A 15,782-nucleotide genomic window follows, 5' to 3' on the forward strand; every position below is an offset into this window, starting at 1 on the left:
CTTGCTAGTAAAAGAAAAGGAAAAAACAGACCATAGGGCTTGTTTGGATTACTGCCGATAGCTGCCAAACCAATTATTTGGTAGTGACCGAGTTGTTGGTTGTGACTGCTTGGATGGACACCGATTCATTGGCTCGCCAACGCACGCCTGCCCTTGCACGTTCTTTTTCCTGCCAATGTTGGCCAAAGCAACGGCGGCAAAAAGGCTCGCCAAATATTTGGCTCGCCCGTGATTTGGCTTGGCAAGCTTGGGCTACCACCAAACACGCCCAACCATTCTAACCAAAAGATTTCAGTATATCCAGTTGAAACTGCAGAGCATTTCAAGATTAAAATCGAACCCAATACATGCACCAAGTTTATCTCAATTAAAGCTTGCATACTTCAGAACACAATGCTTTTTCCCTAAAGTTATTTTTTCCGTTACATCATAAATACTCCTATGTACAGACATTTACAAAACCTGAACAGACTCTACACCCAGTCAGAGCTCTCAAGGTCCCTTGTAAGAGCCCACAATCTGCTCCAAGATTAGCCACATCCTAGGACGAGGAACATCCTCTGCATGAATCAATAAGCCATGCGTCATCACTCTCAGAAAACAATGGTGAGCAAGTCATCATCATGTGCAGCTCGTGCTATTTTACATGAGAATCATAGGGGTAGAAGATGTTGTCCGGCGTGACGAGAGGCAGCTTCTCGATGTACATAAACAGGCGCCTGATGTTCTCTCTGGTCACCGTTGCCATGTCAACTATGTCTCGGCAGTCGGTGAACATCCACAGATCACCGGAATTTACTCTTTTGAGGCTATCCCGACAGAAGGGGCAGGACTGAGATCTTGAACGCCTGCAACCAAGATAGATACCACATGGTTCAATCAACACAGCTGCTTTATATATATCTTTGCAGTAGATAGTTCAGTGAACGCATGTAATTCATACTTCATATATATCATACAGCAGAGGAAGCTGTCTCTTGGAGCTCAGGCAATGAGGCTACTCAACAATTGGCTGTTCAGGACCTTACTGGGTCTCTGACTCTAAGAGTACTATTAGGAACATGCAATGGAAAGGAGCAGAGAGTATTTTCTTCATTTTGCAAATTTCATGTAAGGAGTACTTAGCACTGCTGCTCAATTAAGGTGCCCATGCTTGACAGCAGAGCTTTAGATGGCTAGCATTGAGATAACCACATGCCATGCATGTCCTGCTTCTCTCATCAGGATTAGGGACCACTCACCTACGTCATGCCAGGTACTAGCAGAACTCAAGGGATCGAATTAACTGCTCAAAATCACACAAAGCTAACTATATGAACTGATAGACAAGTATCTGAATGATCAGGCCAAATGCAGGGACTGTTGCGAAGGCTACAAGCAAGGCTGTGCTAGCTTGTTTACAGGAAATCGACATTTGAGCACAAAGGTCCAATGCTGACAGTTAAGAAAGCAAAAACGCAGCACTTTTGTCAACCAAATGCGTTAGCAATATGTTATCTAGAAGAGATGCCCAAACCACCACCTTTCAACATCACAGTAAAAATGGATTAAATGACAGGGTTTGGTTCCCGGTTCTCACCATTGGCGGTAGCACTTGATGCACATAGCGTGGCTGCAGGTGGGTAGCACCACCTTGCTGTTCATCTCCATGCAAATGCCACATTCTTCCTCCCTCTCAACATCGATCTCAGAAACCGGCCTCTTGCTCTCATCCTCGTCTCTCCTTCTGTATCTCTCTGTACAGACCGCCTTCTGCCTCCGGTCATCGACATCGCTGATCCCCTTGGGCAGTTGCATGAGGGAGGGGAATATAACAGCTGCAAGTCATGAGTGTCGACATTAGAAGACCATGTAAAAACAGATGCTTCGCCGATGGTCTTTTGGTAACAGAACACTTGCCATAAAATTCCCTTATGCTTGCTTTCCTCTCATGTGTGGACATGGTGGTACTCCCATCTACATAAACCTGCACAGCAAAGCAGCCTGGATTAATTCCTTGAGGACACAGCGAAAATCACCATGACATGGCATCAAATCCTGACAGCACGCCACACCTCCGAAAACAAACCTTGTAGATTAGGATCCTGAGCAGGCCAAGCGCGCCGGCGAGGCTGCAATCGGTCCACTGGACGAGGAAGAGGAAGAACTGCGCGGCGGGGCTGTAGGACATGCGCATCTGGAGGCAGGCCCCATCGTAGTCCCTGGAGAAATCCGCTGCCCTGTCGAATTCAGGCACAATGGCACGCGTCAGTCAGTCAGCCAGTCCCAACACACACGGTCCGGAGCGTCGGTAACCACCGGCATCGCATCACTCACTCATCATGCGCGCAGCATGAGCTCGCTCCTAAAAGAAAAAATCAATCAACCGCCGGCTACTGCAGCATCCACCGAACAGTAACAGACATGTTCGCCCCAATTTTGCTCAGAAATCGGAGCCATTAGCAAAACTAGACCGAGACCGAGACGCGAAGCAGCAACCGCAAGCGGTGAAATGGGCCGGCAGCGATGGAAACAGCCCCGGAAAAGGAGGCGAAATCAGGGGGTTGCGGCTGCTGCAGAGATATTGTACTCACAGGGTGTTGGCGTGCTGGATGTCGGCCTCGAGCACCTTGAGCGAGTCCTTGAACGACTTGCGCATGGAGCACACCACCATCTCCTCCGCCGCCTCCGCCTCGCCGTGGCCTGCTCTCGCTCCTCCGCACCACCCGCCGCTCCAGGCTTCAGCTCGCCACCATGGGATGGAAGCAGCGAGCAGGCGCGGAGCCCCGAAAACCGTAGCCGCCGCTGGAGCGCGACAAAGGCTCCACCCCCCACCGAACCGAAAGCTTGGCTCCTCCTGCGGTGCGGTGCCCCCCGCTTTTTGGCTCCACTTGAAGGTCTCTTGGCTTCTGTTTGTATTCGTTGCGTGGGAGCTGGGGGAGAGCACAGCGCCGTCCGCAGCGCACACGGGGACGGAGCGAGAAACCCGCGGGCCCACCAACTGACACGCGGGGCCCAGAAGTGGTCGCCGCGACCGCTGCCTCTCTCTGTTTCACTAGGAGAATGACATGTGGGCAAGGGATCAACTCGGGACCACCTGTCTGCGGACGGTGACTCGTCCACGGGGCGTCGGTGGGGGTGGAGAAGCGGAAGTGACATCTGGGCCCCGCGGCAGGAGTTGGGGGACGCTCGAGGCGGGCGGTGCTCTCGTACGCCTGGTCCATGCACCGACGACTCCGGCGGTGGAGTGATCGGTCGCGGACCAGGAGACGTTGAAGGTCGTGCGCGGCGGCCTGAATGAATTTGAAAAGACGAACTATTTTTCAAAAAAGCCTGGCCAATGAAACCACCGGGAGACGTTGAAGCCTGGACGGTGACCGAAATGGGTTTGGTGCGGTGCTGCCGTCACGCGTTGGCGGTAGTTAGTTGTGGGCCTGTTGGTTCGCAAACCACCAGTGACATAATGACCGGAAACAGTTGGTTGGTTAGTCTAATGAAGCTTTCTTGTGTGATAAGTGTAAATAAGGAACAGGGACATTTCCTTCCCGTTCCTCTAATCCTGGAAACCTATGCCTTTGGCAGCCAGGTGCAGAGCATTTAATTTGTCTACTAGCCCAACGACCAAATAGAAACTCCGACCCGTGCTGCAAAGTACTAATCCTAGTAGTAATCAGCTTAAGCAGCAACGAACCTAGAAGCTTCAAGCCCACGACGCCATTCATTCATCCATGGACAAGGATCGGAGCACTGAAAATAAGCCCACCAGATGGTGTTTGGTGGCCTGGAGTACGGTGGGCTTAGATCGCTGGGTTTCTCAGGCCAGAAGAGGCCCATATACGCCTCTGCTCCTTTATGATTACACAGGAGTGTTAGGCCTCGTTCGGATACCAGGGACTAAATTTTTAATGTTGTCACATAGGATGTTCGGATTCTAATTAGAAGAATTAAACATGAGCTAATTACAAAACTAATAGCAGAACTTCTAGGCTAAATCGCGAGACGAATCTATTAAGCCTAATTAATCCATCATTAGCGGATGGTTACTGTAGCACCACGTTATCAAATCATGGACTAATTAGGCTTAATAGATTCGTCTCACGATTTAACCTAGGGGTTATGCAATTAATTTTGTAATTAGCCTATGTTTAATACTTCTAATTAGTGTCAAACATATGATGTGACAAGGGCTAAATAGTTCCTGTCTTCCGAACACTCCCCTGCTGGCTTACATTTCACCCTCGCATAGTGGTTCGTTGAGTGCGTGTGATGGTGGTCAACAGTCAGAAGAATACGTGCTTGCAATGCTCATCCTGACCGAGACACAATCGGGAGACTTTCCATACATATCGAATTTCTTCAGAGTAGATAGGAAATGCACGAGTTGACATGCCATCATAACCGAAGCACTCCTCTGTGGCAGGATGATTGTACATGCGTTCTCTTTAGCAGGCAAACTAGTGATGGTTGGTTATGATGCCACGAATTAGCCGCAGGCACCCATAAACTAGTGATGGTCTTTTTCAGGGGTCTAATTCCACTATTCATGGGGTGCCTGCTGGCATCGTCGTCGAATACAACAAGATTAAACTGCCTGTCGCATTCTTTGCTGTTCCTGGAATGATCCAGGAGGCTCTAGGTCATCATGTTTGATACATTAGATAATGGAGCTTTCCCTTTCCTTAGTTTGTTCTTTTACGATGCTTTCGTCTTCATTTCCCTTTTTTTAACTAGCAGTTTTTTTTTGTTTGCTTGTTTTTTAACTAGCAGTTTTTTTGCTCGTTTCCAATTAGTCGTGTAGTAAATGTTGGCTAGCTGCGGGCATCCCTCCAAATGAATTCGATCGTGTCGTTGTTCTGCAGCAGCAGCAGCAGCAGCAAGTGTCGTTCGTCGTTGGCTCTGGCACGAGCATGCATGCGCGGCGGATCATACACCGCTGCTGCCATGCACCCAGGCTTGTCCGTCCCCGTCGCAGCAGCAGCCGCGCACCGCGTGTGGAGGCGGCGGCGCGTGGCGCATACGTACACGGTACACCCGGCCTTGCATGGCATTGCACATGCTAATGTACTTGCCAGCACACGCATTATCCTACACTGACCTCACTTTCACCGAGCAACAAGTGGCATGCACGTGTGCAGGCAGCACGTACACGCCAAACCGCCCGTGAGCATATACTATACATTGTACCGTATTGTGTGTATGGATTGGATAACAGGGCAGGCCGTGACAACTGGTATTTCTTCGTGCATGTGTGTCTCGGATTGGTTGCACAATGGACTACTCTGCAACGGAATGCACCTGGCACCGACTGACGATCGATATGAATGGAACTGGAGCGTTTGACCTCGTGAAAAGCTGTGGTTGTGCAACTGAATTTGGCATTTGCTCATCAGCAGAGCGGGATCAGATCATTGCAGACTACGCGTAGCTTCAGCAATCCATCTACCAACGCAGGTCGATGGAGCATTTGACCCTCGCGACAGTCACAGATTCAGACTAGCAATCGCAGCATGATTAACCACCAACTAACTATACAATTATACTACATCTGTGGACCCATCCCGTGCTACCACGTCACTGCTCGCTCCTGTGAAAGGAAACCCGATGAAGCAACCTGCATCTCTGTTGCTTGCCACGTCTATACAGTATGTTCCCGGCCAGCAACGCAACAACGTGGTACATAAACTACAATGCCGTGTATCTACGGGTTGAGAATACATGTACGGCGTAGATTTCTATCGTCTGCAGCTCTCCATCAACGATGAAGCGCCAACAGCAATACATGTACTAGTTGGAGCTCGGTATGCCTCTGAGCTCACTAACTGAACAAACAAGTACTGCTATCCACAAATGCCGGCCCAGATGCCGCATTGCCACGTCTCGCCTCGATCGCTGTCATCGCCCAGGCCACTGCCACGTTTCTTCCGAGCACACACGCCAACACTTGCTCTGTATTTAAGCCATGCCTGCATGTTCTCTCACCATTACCACAGTCTCACAGGTCCATCCACCGCTTTTGGCTTACACACGTCTCCCCGCCGCCGCCGCTGTGGGCTGTGGGGTACCGTACCAGAGCGGCAGCCGAACGAGCTCGCCGCAGCTGCTCGTGCGATCGGCGGTGCACGCATGGCGGCGACGCTGCTACAGGCGCACGACGTGTCGGACCTCTGCATCGGCAAGCCGGCGCTGCGGTGGCTGCCGCCGTCCTCCACCGTCGCGGACGCCGCCGCCGAGCTCGAGGGCGCGGAGGTCATCGCGGTCTGGGACGGCGAGGAGGGGTCGGACGTGGCCGGCCGGGTGTGCATGGCCGACGTGCTGCTCTTCCTCTGCGCCGGCGCCAACCTCGCCTCCCCGGCCGCCGCGCTCCAGGCCACGCTCTCCGACCTGCTCGCGGCCGCCGCGCCGCCGCCCGTCCGCCGCATCGAGCCCGACGCGAGGTTGCTGCACGTGTACCTTTCCCCGGACCGCCACGTACGTCCGCCGCGTCCGGTTTGAATAATCTGTGCTCATCCGGTTCTTGATCCCGTCGTTTTGGTCAATGATGTCATCTGCGCAGTGTGCTGGAGGCAGTGGACTCGCTCTTGGGCGGCGCGCACAGCCTCGTGGTGCCGATTCGGGAGCGGTGGCGGCGCGCCGGCCGCGCCGAGCTGTGCTGGCTCACGCTGGAGGACGTGGTGCGCTTCTTCCTGAGCTCCATCGGCCTCTTCTCCCCGACCGCCTCCCGCTCCGTCTCCGACCTCGGCGTCGTCCGCCCGGCCGCCAACCTCGCCGTCGCCGCCGGGGACAGCGCGCTCTCCGCCCTGCCGCTCCTCCGCGCCGCGATGGCGTCGCATACCTCCGTCGCCGTCGTCCCCCCCGGCCTGTTCCCCAACCGCCTCGTCGGGGAGATCTCGCCGTCCGCTCTCTGCTCCAGCGACGAAGACAACGACGGCAAGAGGTGCGTGGCGTCGCCGTGCGCGAGGCGAGGCAAGCGCGGCCCGTTCTCGTCGCGCGCCATGGGGTGGCGGCCGGCGGCGGAGGCGATCGTGTGCCGCAGGGGTAGCTCGCTGGTGGCGGTGATGGTGCAGGCGATGGCGCACCGCGCGACGCACGTGTGGGTGGTGGACGAGGAGGGGGAGGAGCGCGAGCTTGTGCTGGTGGGCGTCGTCGGCCTGCTCGACGTGCTGCGTGTGCTCAGGCACCACCTGCACCAGCCGCCTCCCATCTAGCGACCAACTAGATTTGCCAGATGAATCAGGGGGTGGATCTGTAGCAATTTTGCAAGTCGGAGAGTGTACATGGATGGCGATTTGCTTTGCTGTATAAATCCGTGAAGTCAGAGAGTGATGGCATGTCTGAGACACGAGCAGAATTCCCAGTTCCGATGCTTGGTTTCATTCATCTCGGGTGGCCCCGAAACTTAACGTGTTTCTTTGGCGGCACACCTAGTACTGCATATGTATATGGTTCGGTTCCATCTCGCGATGGTTTCTTTGTCGTTCTCGGGAGGGCGAGGTCAGTCTTCACATCCCAAGCGCCAGCATCACATCAGTCGTCCATGGCTACGGAAAAACAAGTCATGGGAGCGTCACCACGAGTGTGCATGTGCATTGCAGCATTGGGACATGTCAATCATCCTAGGTAGCCGCATACAATGTCAGCATACAATGTCAGTACGGCCATTTGATATATAAATAAATATTAAATATTGCTAACATTTAGAAAAGCTAAAACGACAAAATAGAAGGAGTAGGCGAGAGAAAGAGGACCAAATGACCTAAAATTACAACTACGAGTTGTTCATTCCTTCGTTCTTTGCGGGTAGGGAGGGAGGCAAGACCATGACCGCCTGACTCCTCGTCGCAAAGGAATCAGAAGGCAGAAGCAAGGAGGGGAGGTGGAAAAATTGTACCCTGCTGTTCATTCTTTCTTTGCTACTAGGATCATAATGTCGGCCTATGTTAGCTGCCTGACGGGCTTGAGCCATTCCAACATTTTGGGCCCTTACGTGGATCAATACCATGCGGAACATTTCACACCTTCTCTATTGAGAGGTTTGGCCCATTTTTGGAAGCCCCAAATCAGAAGAAAGCGCCTCGATATAAATTAGCTCGCGGGCTTTCACTTCTTTCTTGTACTTAATTGCAGCCCAATTTCAGTACGTCGAAAGTGACCGTTGTCCTGTTCTCACAGACTTTCTCGAAGAAAAGAAATCCAGTCGCGTGCTTATCTAGAACAAAGATAAGATTACTATAAGATACGAAGGAGGAAAAAAAGCACCCCCAGGCGACAGAAATAAAATTCCACGCGTGTCAACATCGTGTGGGAAGCCAGGTCGTTAGATTCCGCAGAAATCCAGGCACGGTATGCGAGCACTGGCATCTTCCTGGTCCTTGATAAACACGGGGAACAGTCAGGCTTTCGTGCGTATAGGCAGCACACGGCAGCTAGATTAACAAGAGCTTAAGAGCCCGGTTTAAGCGTGATCGACCGTCAAGTTCAGCGACACCGACACGCCGAGTCACGCTACTTTATCCAATGCCCGTTACCGTTCCAGCTTAGCTAGTCAACCTGACGCGCTTGTGATAAGATAACACAGGCCACAAGTCAGTACTGTACTTGTCAGTAGGAGTGCTTAACACGCGAGGAAGGAAGGATGACGTGTAAGTGTAAGCTGAGAAAAAGAAAAAGGGACCCGTCGTTGGTGGGTGAGGTCGTGCCGCCGGCAAGTCCGGCCCAAACCGCTCCGGGACGCCAACAATAAAGAACGGACGGCTCTTATCGCCCAGGTCCGACGCAGGGGTGACGTGTCCCCGGCGGCCATGCCGTGCCAGCCTTATCCCCCTATCCGCCGCATAGCTGGTGGGCCAGCCCGCAGCGGACGCCGTGCGGTGCGGTGCGGGACCGGAAGGGCCAGCCAGACGTGCGCACCGGATCCAACCGCGACCGCGCACTTTTACCGCACGCGAGGTGGGCAGTAGCGGTTGGACGTGATTTTTTTAATTTAACCCTTTTCGAGAACTGTTTTTACATTTGGACCCCGACGAAACCTATTACGAAAAATGGACCCTTTGCCTTCGCGTTGCTTCCCTCACGCCGAGAGTCCGTTACTTGGTGTGAAGCCACGCGATGCCGAGCCTTGCCACGTCACCTCCACCATGGACTCGTTCATCGTGCTGGGGCCAGGGCTCGGTGTTCAGCCTGTTAATGCCAAGCCACAGACCACGGTGTGACCCCGCGTCATGCTGAGGTCTGCATCCTTATACCTTGTGCCAACCTTCTTTTTAATAAATGGTTGCGGTGGAGGCATGGGGGCATCAACATCCCAAACAAATGGGTACTTTCCATAGCTCCTATACTGCAAGATTGACATCTCGAACATCGACACTCCGAACATCGTACCTACACAAAAATTAAATTTAATAAACTAGGAGAACGAAGAATAGTCCGTAATCGCTATATCACATGGCCATCTAGTGGAAGTAGACCAAACAACCTAGTATTCAACCACTAATACGACTACGCTACTATACATCAACAACCTCTGAGTAACAACTTCGGAATCACCTTGCAAACCTAAGGTACCAACAAAACTAGGGTTCCACCCAAAAAACTTCTATTCAAATCAAATCCACGAGCATAGAAGGGTGGAGGCGGTGGAGGATTACCTTGGTGATGCAATTTGGGACTCGATCCGACCTCACTCCATGCACATTTGGGGCCTAGGGTTTCGGGTGCCCTTTGGGAGACAAGAGGGGTGGTGGCTAGAAGGAAAGGAATGGATAGAAGAGGGGAGGAAGAAGACTGACGCGGGGTATAAGGTGCGGATCTCAGCATGGCGCAGGATCACATCGTGGTCTGTGGCTCGACGTTAACGGGCCGAACACCGAGCCCTGGCCCCAGTGTGACGAACGAGTCCAGGGTGGAGGTGACGTGGCAAGGCTCGGCGTCGCGCGGCTTCACATCGAGTAACGGACTCTCGGCGCGAGGGGAAGAATGCCAAGGCAAATGGTCCATTTTGGAATTCGCCAGAATCAAGTGTAAAAATAGTTCTCGAAGAGGGTCAAATTAGAAAAACACCGGTTGGACGGGTCTGGCGGGGCCCGTCTCCTCCAATTTTTAGAAAATAGTACTGTTACCCCCTCTGACAACGGGAAAAAAAAGTAAATTTCTGCCCCCCAGCACCCGGGCCCGCCGTCTCAATCTCAGCGGCAGGCTGGCTCGGCGCTCGGCCCCGGGGGGCGGGGGGCGGGCGGGCGGGCAAGGCACGGCGGGACGCTCGTAGGAAAAAACGGGGCCAAGTTTGGTGTCGTGGCGTGCCGTGACACGCGCCTGCCTTGTGAGGGGCGTTGTTGTACGAGACCACACGTCCGCGCGGCACGTCGTGTCCGCTTTGGTGAGCAGTGTCGTGCAGCGATACGGTATGATGAGGAGCGGGGCCGGGGCCCTACCAAACCAACGGCTGCTGCGTTCCCTGAGCGACGGGTGATCATGCTTGCCAGTAGCTGGTTGCCACGCATCATCATCGTCATCATCCATTCATTATCCAGCCTTATTTCTCCGAGGAGAAAGAGACTCGATTTGATGGACCATCTTGTTTCTTCTTCTCCAGCAATGGAGACAAAGATCCGTGTCAAAAACTCAAAATCGCCAACCAGTGTATTTTCATCGGATGTTTGGTCTGGGATTAAACAAAACCAGCAGTATCCGAAGATAGGAAACCGCGGTAACAGGCCGGTCAGCAGACGGGTACTAGTGTCACATCTCATCCCATCCCATCCCATCAGGCGCAAGCAGCTGCCGGGATTACGTGATGATCTTATCCTCTCCGGCTTTATCCCATCCCCCTGCTGCCCTGCTGCTCTCACTCCGAGTCCCAAGTTATAAAAGGCGCTACCCATCTCTATCCAAGCTCCCATTCCATTCCATTCCCCATTCAGATCCGTCCCTCCCTCTTCTCTTCTCTCCTCTTCTACCTACAGGCTACAGGCTCCAGCCTACAGCCGCCGCAGCTGCAGGGCTCTCGTGGTAAGCTTGGTTGGTTGAAGATGCTGGCCATCTTCCAGAAACAGGTGGCGCACGCGCCGCAGGAGCTCAACAGCCCCCGGAGCGGCGGCGAGTGCAAGCCCAGGAACCCCGACGAGATCCTCAGGGACTTCCACGCCACGCACCCCGCCAACGCCTTCTCCACCTCCTTCGGGGGCGGGGCCGCGCTCGCCTGCGTCGGCGGCTCCTGCCCCGCCTCCGGCGGCTACCAGCGGATGTTCTGCGGCCTCGACGACATCTACTGCGTCTTCCTCGGCAGGCTCGACAACCTCAGTGGCCTCATCCGCCAGTACGGCCTCTGCAACAAGTCCACCAACGAGGCGCTCCTCGTCATCGAGGCGTACCGCACCCTCCGCGACCGCGGGCCCTACCCCGCCGACCAGGTCGTCAAGGACCTCGCCGGATCCTTCGCGTTCGTCGTCTTCGACAACAAGTCCGGCGCCGTCTTCGCAGCCCTGGTACGCTTGCTTTGCTTTGCTTTGCTGCTGCACTCGTCCTGCCACTCGCGAATGGCAACTGACGACAGGGACTAACCAAATTCACCGGCGGCAGAGCACCGACGGCGGCGTGCCGCTCTACTGGGGCATCGCGGCGGACGGCTCCGTCGTGATCTGCGAGGACCGGGACATCGTCAAGCGCGGATGCGGCAAGTCGTACGCGCCCTTCCCCGTGGGGTGCATGTTCCACAGCGAGGGCGGCCTCAAGAGCTTCGAGCACCCCATGAACCGGCTCAAGGCCATGCCCCGGGTCGACAGCGAGGGCGTCATGTGCGGCGCCACCTTCAAGGTCGATACCTTCACCAAGATTAACTCCATGCCACGCGTCGGAAGCGCCACCAACTGGGCCGCCTGGGACGAAGGCATGGGCATCTAGATCATATTCAGAGACACTGCTCTTCTGCTCACCAGCCATGTCATGTCCCCCTTTCTTAATCCCAAATCAGCAGACTAATCAGAGGCTAGTGCTTCCGTTGGAAGGCCTGGGTCTCTCATGGCCTCTTTGTTTTAGCTATATCTTCCTCTTCTGTCTTCCTCCTCTTGGCATTGTACATTTCCCTGTGCTTGTGCTTCTGGACTTGGCTGTTGAGCATGATCAATAATAAGAGTTTGCTTCAAATTTGCTCATGCTAAAGCGCTTCTGGTAGTGTAAGATTTACATTTTCTTTTGTTACTCCTCCGAATTATTGGTCCTTTCAGCTTTTCTAAAGCTATGCACTAAAAAAAAGACTATGTATTATCTGTAAAAACTAAAATAATTCATAATTTGGAATGGAAGCATTACAATTTAAACTCCAGTTTAGCCACTGATGGGAAGTGAGATTAGCTCAGGAATGAATTTAAAGAATAAATTAACACTAATAATTAGTTGGGGTACGTTTGTACTAATAGTGGTTGGATGGTCGTTTGTTTAGATTCACTAATTATTAGCACTTGTTAATAGCCATGAACCAGCTGGTACGCTAATTAGGGCATTCTCGATGGGTTCATTCTCCACAAATGATGACGTGCCACGTAAGCATGACATGGCATTAGAGTCACGAGGATTATGTTTTATGGGATGGAACTGTACGCAGTTACCAACGCGATGAAACTCTTCCACATGTCACATGTTCATTGAGAGCCGGAGTTTCATTCCATCCCATCCTTCATCCAATTAAAAATTTCCACATCATTCATGATGCTGGATTTCCACATCATTCATGATGCTATGGCTAGTGTTGAAAACGGTGAAATGAAATTTGTTTCATTCGTAGCTTCATTGTAATCAAAATGACGTGGTAGTTTTGAAAACAGTGAAATGGAATAAGGTGGTGTTTGGATCTTTAGTCCCCACTAAAATTTATGTCACATCGAATATTCGGGGTAATTAGGAGGATTAACTATGAGCTAATTATAAAACTAATTACACAGATGGAGGTTAATTCCCGAGATGAATCTATTAAGCCTAATTAATCCATCATTAGCACATGTTTATTGTAGCACCACATTGTCAAATCATGTACTAATTAGGCTTAATAGATTCGTCTCGCAAATTAGCCTCTATCTATGCAATTAATTTTATAATTAGTTTATATTTAATACTTCCAATTAGTATCTAAACATTCGATGTGAGAGGAATTTTAGGAGGTACGGAAGAAACAAACGGGCCTAAAACTAACCAGTGAGAATGACCCGTTAGTGTAGGCTTAGTCAGGCCTATGAATAAGATTGCTTGTATCTTCACATACGGAGTAATACACACACATATATTTTCTACAAAATGGGCGAGGACGGTGGGAAGAAGTTTCCCCTCGAGGCCTAGAGGACAACAAGCCCATGTTCCCACCGCTGAGGCCCAGTGGACCTGACCCCCCTAGAGAGCGCGGTTGGGCCGCTGGGCTGAGCAGGCAGGCTTAGTGCGCGCTGCGGGCTGACAATGTGGCTGGTATGAGGCTTCTTCGGTTTAATTGTAGGCCGAGCGGTCGACTAATTATAGGCCCGCTGCCATGAAAACTACCTTTTTGTAAAATAAAAATAAAAATTGGAAGCTACGTTTTGCCGGAGGCAAGAGATGATCCCAAGTCAGAGCGAGCAAGACCGCCGCGCAAAAGAGGAGTAAGTTTGGATTGCTTCAAAATCACTGGCGATTTCTTCCCCAAATCTCAGCCCTTTGACCCCGAGATTTGTTCAGCGCCCACCGCAAAACTACCGACCTCCATCCCTCCCCGTCGAGATCCGTTCCAAGAAGCTTTCTTTAATCTGCGCGCACGTACTTACCGGTGTATAATCACGAGCTTCAGACGGTGACACGCTAAGAAAATATATGTTCTTGTTTTGACCTGACCGAGTAGCCAGCGGGCGTACCGGTAAAAATGTTTTTTGTTTTAACAAGCAGGGGCCGACGGCTCGTGAGCCAACGGATTGGGTCCATCAACGTACAGTGCGATCTGCGGTGCTTCACGGGAGTCCTTCTGTAGCTTCCGTGTGCTCTGGGCGGTTGACATGCATCTCCATCTCCCCCAGGAAAACGCTTGTTATACACTATGCATCTTCCTACGCGAGTGTGCAATGTCAGAGTCAACCATTGTGAGGAATTTTAATCAATGTACGATCTCACGTCCTTTGAAAAGTCTCAAACCTAGTGTGCATTTTGCTGTATCGTCCAATCAGCGACGCTTTTCAATGCACGATTCACAGCCACATTTCCAAGATCAGAATACGACCACGCCTGGCCGACCCAAAGAATTACTGTCCAAAAATCTAGCTAGGTCGATCCCGTTTGAGACCCAAGCTTATCGAATTCTTCTCGATCGGCGACGCGGTTGGCCGATGGCCTGCAAATAAATCAGGTAGTATAAATAAAGGTTGGCTACCTTCCATTTTCCAGAGACAGTGCCACGAGAAACTCTTGCTCAAAGGCGTTGCTCTAGTTGGGTTTGTGTCCTGTTTCTTGCGTCATCTTGTCTTGAAGAGAAGAAGGGAAGGAAAAAAGAAGATGGGAGATCTCAGGAAAAAAAGAAAAAGAGAAAGAGAAAGAGAAAGAAGATGGGAAGAGTCAGAATCCCAATACCTAAGATGGAGTGATCATTGTGCAAGGGTCAACGGGGAGTGCCGGCCGACCCGAGACAAATGGGCAAATGGGTTGGGGCGTTGGGCACGGCCACGCGCGCGGACGCACGACGCGACCCGGCGGGCGGCTGTGGCCGTCGCCTCCTCGCCGGTCGCTGCTATCATTGCGGCCGGGCGTGCGCGCTTCATCTTCGTAGTCAATATTTGCGGTGTTCGGATTCTAGACTATTTTTTCTGTTCGGATGACATCGGATGTTTAATAGTCATCAGAAGGATTAGACGTGGATTAATTATAAAACTGATTGCATAAGCTGTGGCTAATTTGCAAGACGAATCTATTAAATCTAATTAATCACATGATTGAATTATGGAGTAATTAGAATTGCAAATTAACTTTTATTGATATAATTGGTTTTGTAAGTAACTTATATTTAATACTCCTAATTAATTTTAAAAATGAATACTCCTATCTATTTCGATATGTGACAGACACTAAACTCCGGCCCAACAGACGTTCAGTCCGATTCTGAATTCTATATGCATTGAGATGAGACGATAGCTCTCTGACTCAGACTGACAGACCCAACCAACACTTCTCTCTCCCATACTGTTGAGTTCAGGTGATGAGAATCGCCTTTCCGGTCGATCAACGGTGTATATTAGTTTATTACTGCATGAAAACCGTTCAAATCCACGTTTTCGCCGTGACCGTTGATCTATTATTTTATTATTCCAACTGCTTTGTTGTGGGCAACTTCTAACGAATGCTGAATACAGAGAGCAGGCTTGAAGAAGGAAGGGATGCCGTCATTCCTGACAAGCTGTGACGCGAGCATCATGTCACGGCAGAAAGTATGAAACCGTCGTATTGATCCATCTGGGGCTGGCCAATTAGAAGGTGTGTGAACGCCGACGGTGGAATGGAATAAAGCTGACCGGGAGGTTCACAAGGCACCAAACACACAGGAAGCGTCGATCAGCGGGGGGAAAATGGAGCCACGACTTCGTTTTTTCCTTAAGAATATGCAGAAGAGCGGCGTACCTTAAGAAGAAAATGGAGGCACGACATGATGGTGTTGACTGGTTACCAGCTTGCGGCTATTGCCCTGGCGATCCATCAGCCAAAGATGATGAGGCAGGCTTTATTTTGTCAAATAATCATCCCTATTTTACCGAGTCTATACTCTTACCTGAGATTGAACAGTCGAGGCGTCGACATCCAGCTCGCTGCAG

General features: G+C 51.6%; 3 protein-coding genes across 3 annotated transcripts; 2 read left to right on the plus strand and 1 right to left on the minus strand.

Annotated features, from left to right (window-relative positions):
* Window positions 1-348: 348 nt before the first annotated feature.
* LOC117849935 (E3 ubiquitin-protein ligase AIRP2) lies at window positions 349-2,881 on the minus strand. Its single transcript, XM_034731680.2, has 6 exons — window positions 2,574-2,881; window positions 2,069-2,219; window positions 1,900-1,966; window positions 1,580-1,817; window positions 647-848; window positions 349-560 (listed from the first exon to the last, which is right to left on the minus strand). The coding sequence occupies exons 1-6, from the start codon at window positions 2,651-2,653 to the stop codon at window positions 531-533; spliced, it is 768 nt and encodes a 255-aa protein (XP_034587571.1). The 5' UTR covers window positions 2,654-2,881; the 3' UTR covers window positions 349-530.
* A 2,946-nt stretch (window positions 2,882-5,827) lies between these two features.
* Window positions 5,828-7,611, plus strand: LOC117850553 (CBS domain-containing protein CBSX5). The gene is made up of 2 exons (XM_034732411.2): window positions 5,828-6,413; window positions 6,533-7,611. Exons 1-2 carry the CDS (start codon window positions 5,839-5,841, stop codon window positions 7,182-7,184), a joined length of 1,227 nt encoding a protein of 408 aa, XP_034588302.2. The 5' UTR covers window positions 5,828-5,838; the 3' UTR covers window positions 7,185-7,611.
* A 3,249-nt stretch (window positions 7,612-10,860) lies between these two features.
* LOC117850343 (stem-specific protein TSJT1) lies at window positions 10,861-12,125 on the plus strand. The gene is made up of 2 exons (XM_034732172.2): window positions 10,861-11,459; window positions 11,554-12,125. The coding sequence occupies exons 1-2, from the start codon at window positions 11,004-11,006 to the stop codon at window positions 11,872-11,874; spliced, it is 777 nt and encodes a 258-aa protein (XP_034588063.1). The 5' UTR covers window positions 10,861-11,003; the 3' UTR covers window positions 11,875-12,125.
* The last annotated feature ends 3,657 nt before the right edge of the window (window positions 12,126-15,782 follow it).

This window comes from Setaria viridis, chromosome 3, assembly GCF_005286985.2.
Source record: "Setaria viridis chromosome 3, Setaria_viridis_v4.0, whole genome shotgun sequence".
Taxonomy (NCBI): Eukaryota; Viridiplantae; Streptophyta; class Magnoliopsida; order Poales; family Poaceae; genus Setaria; species Setaria viridis.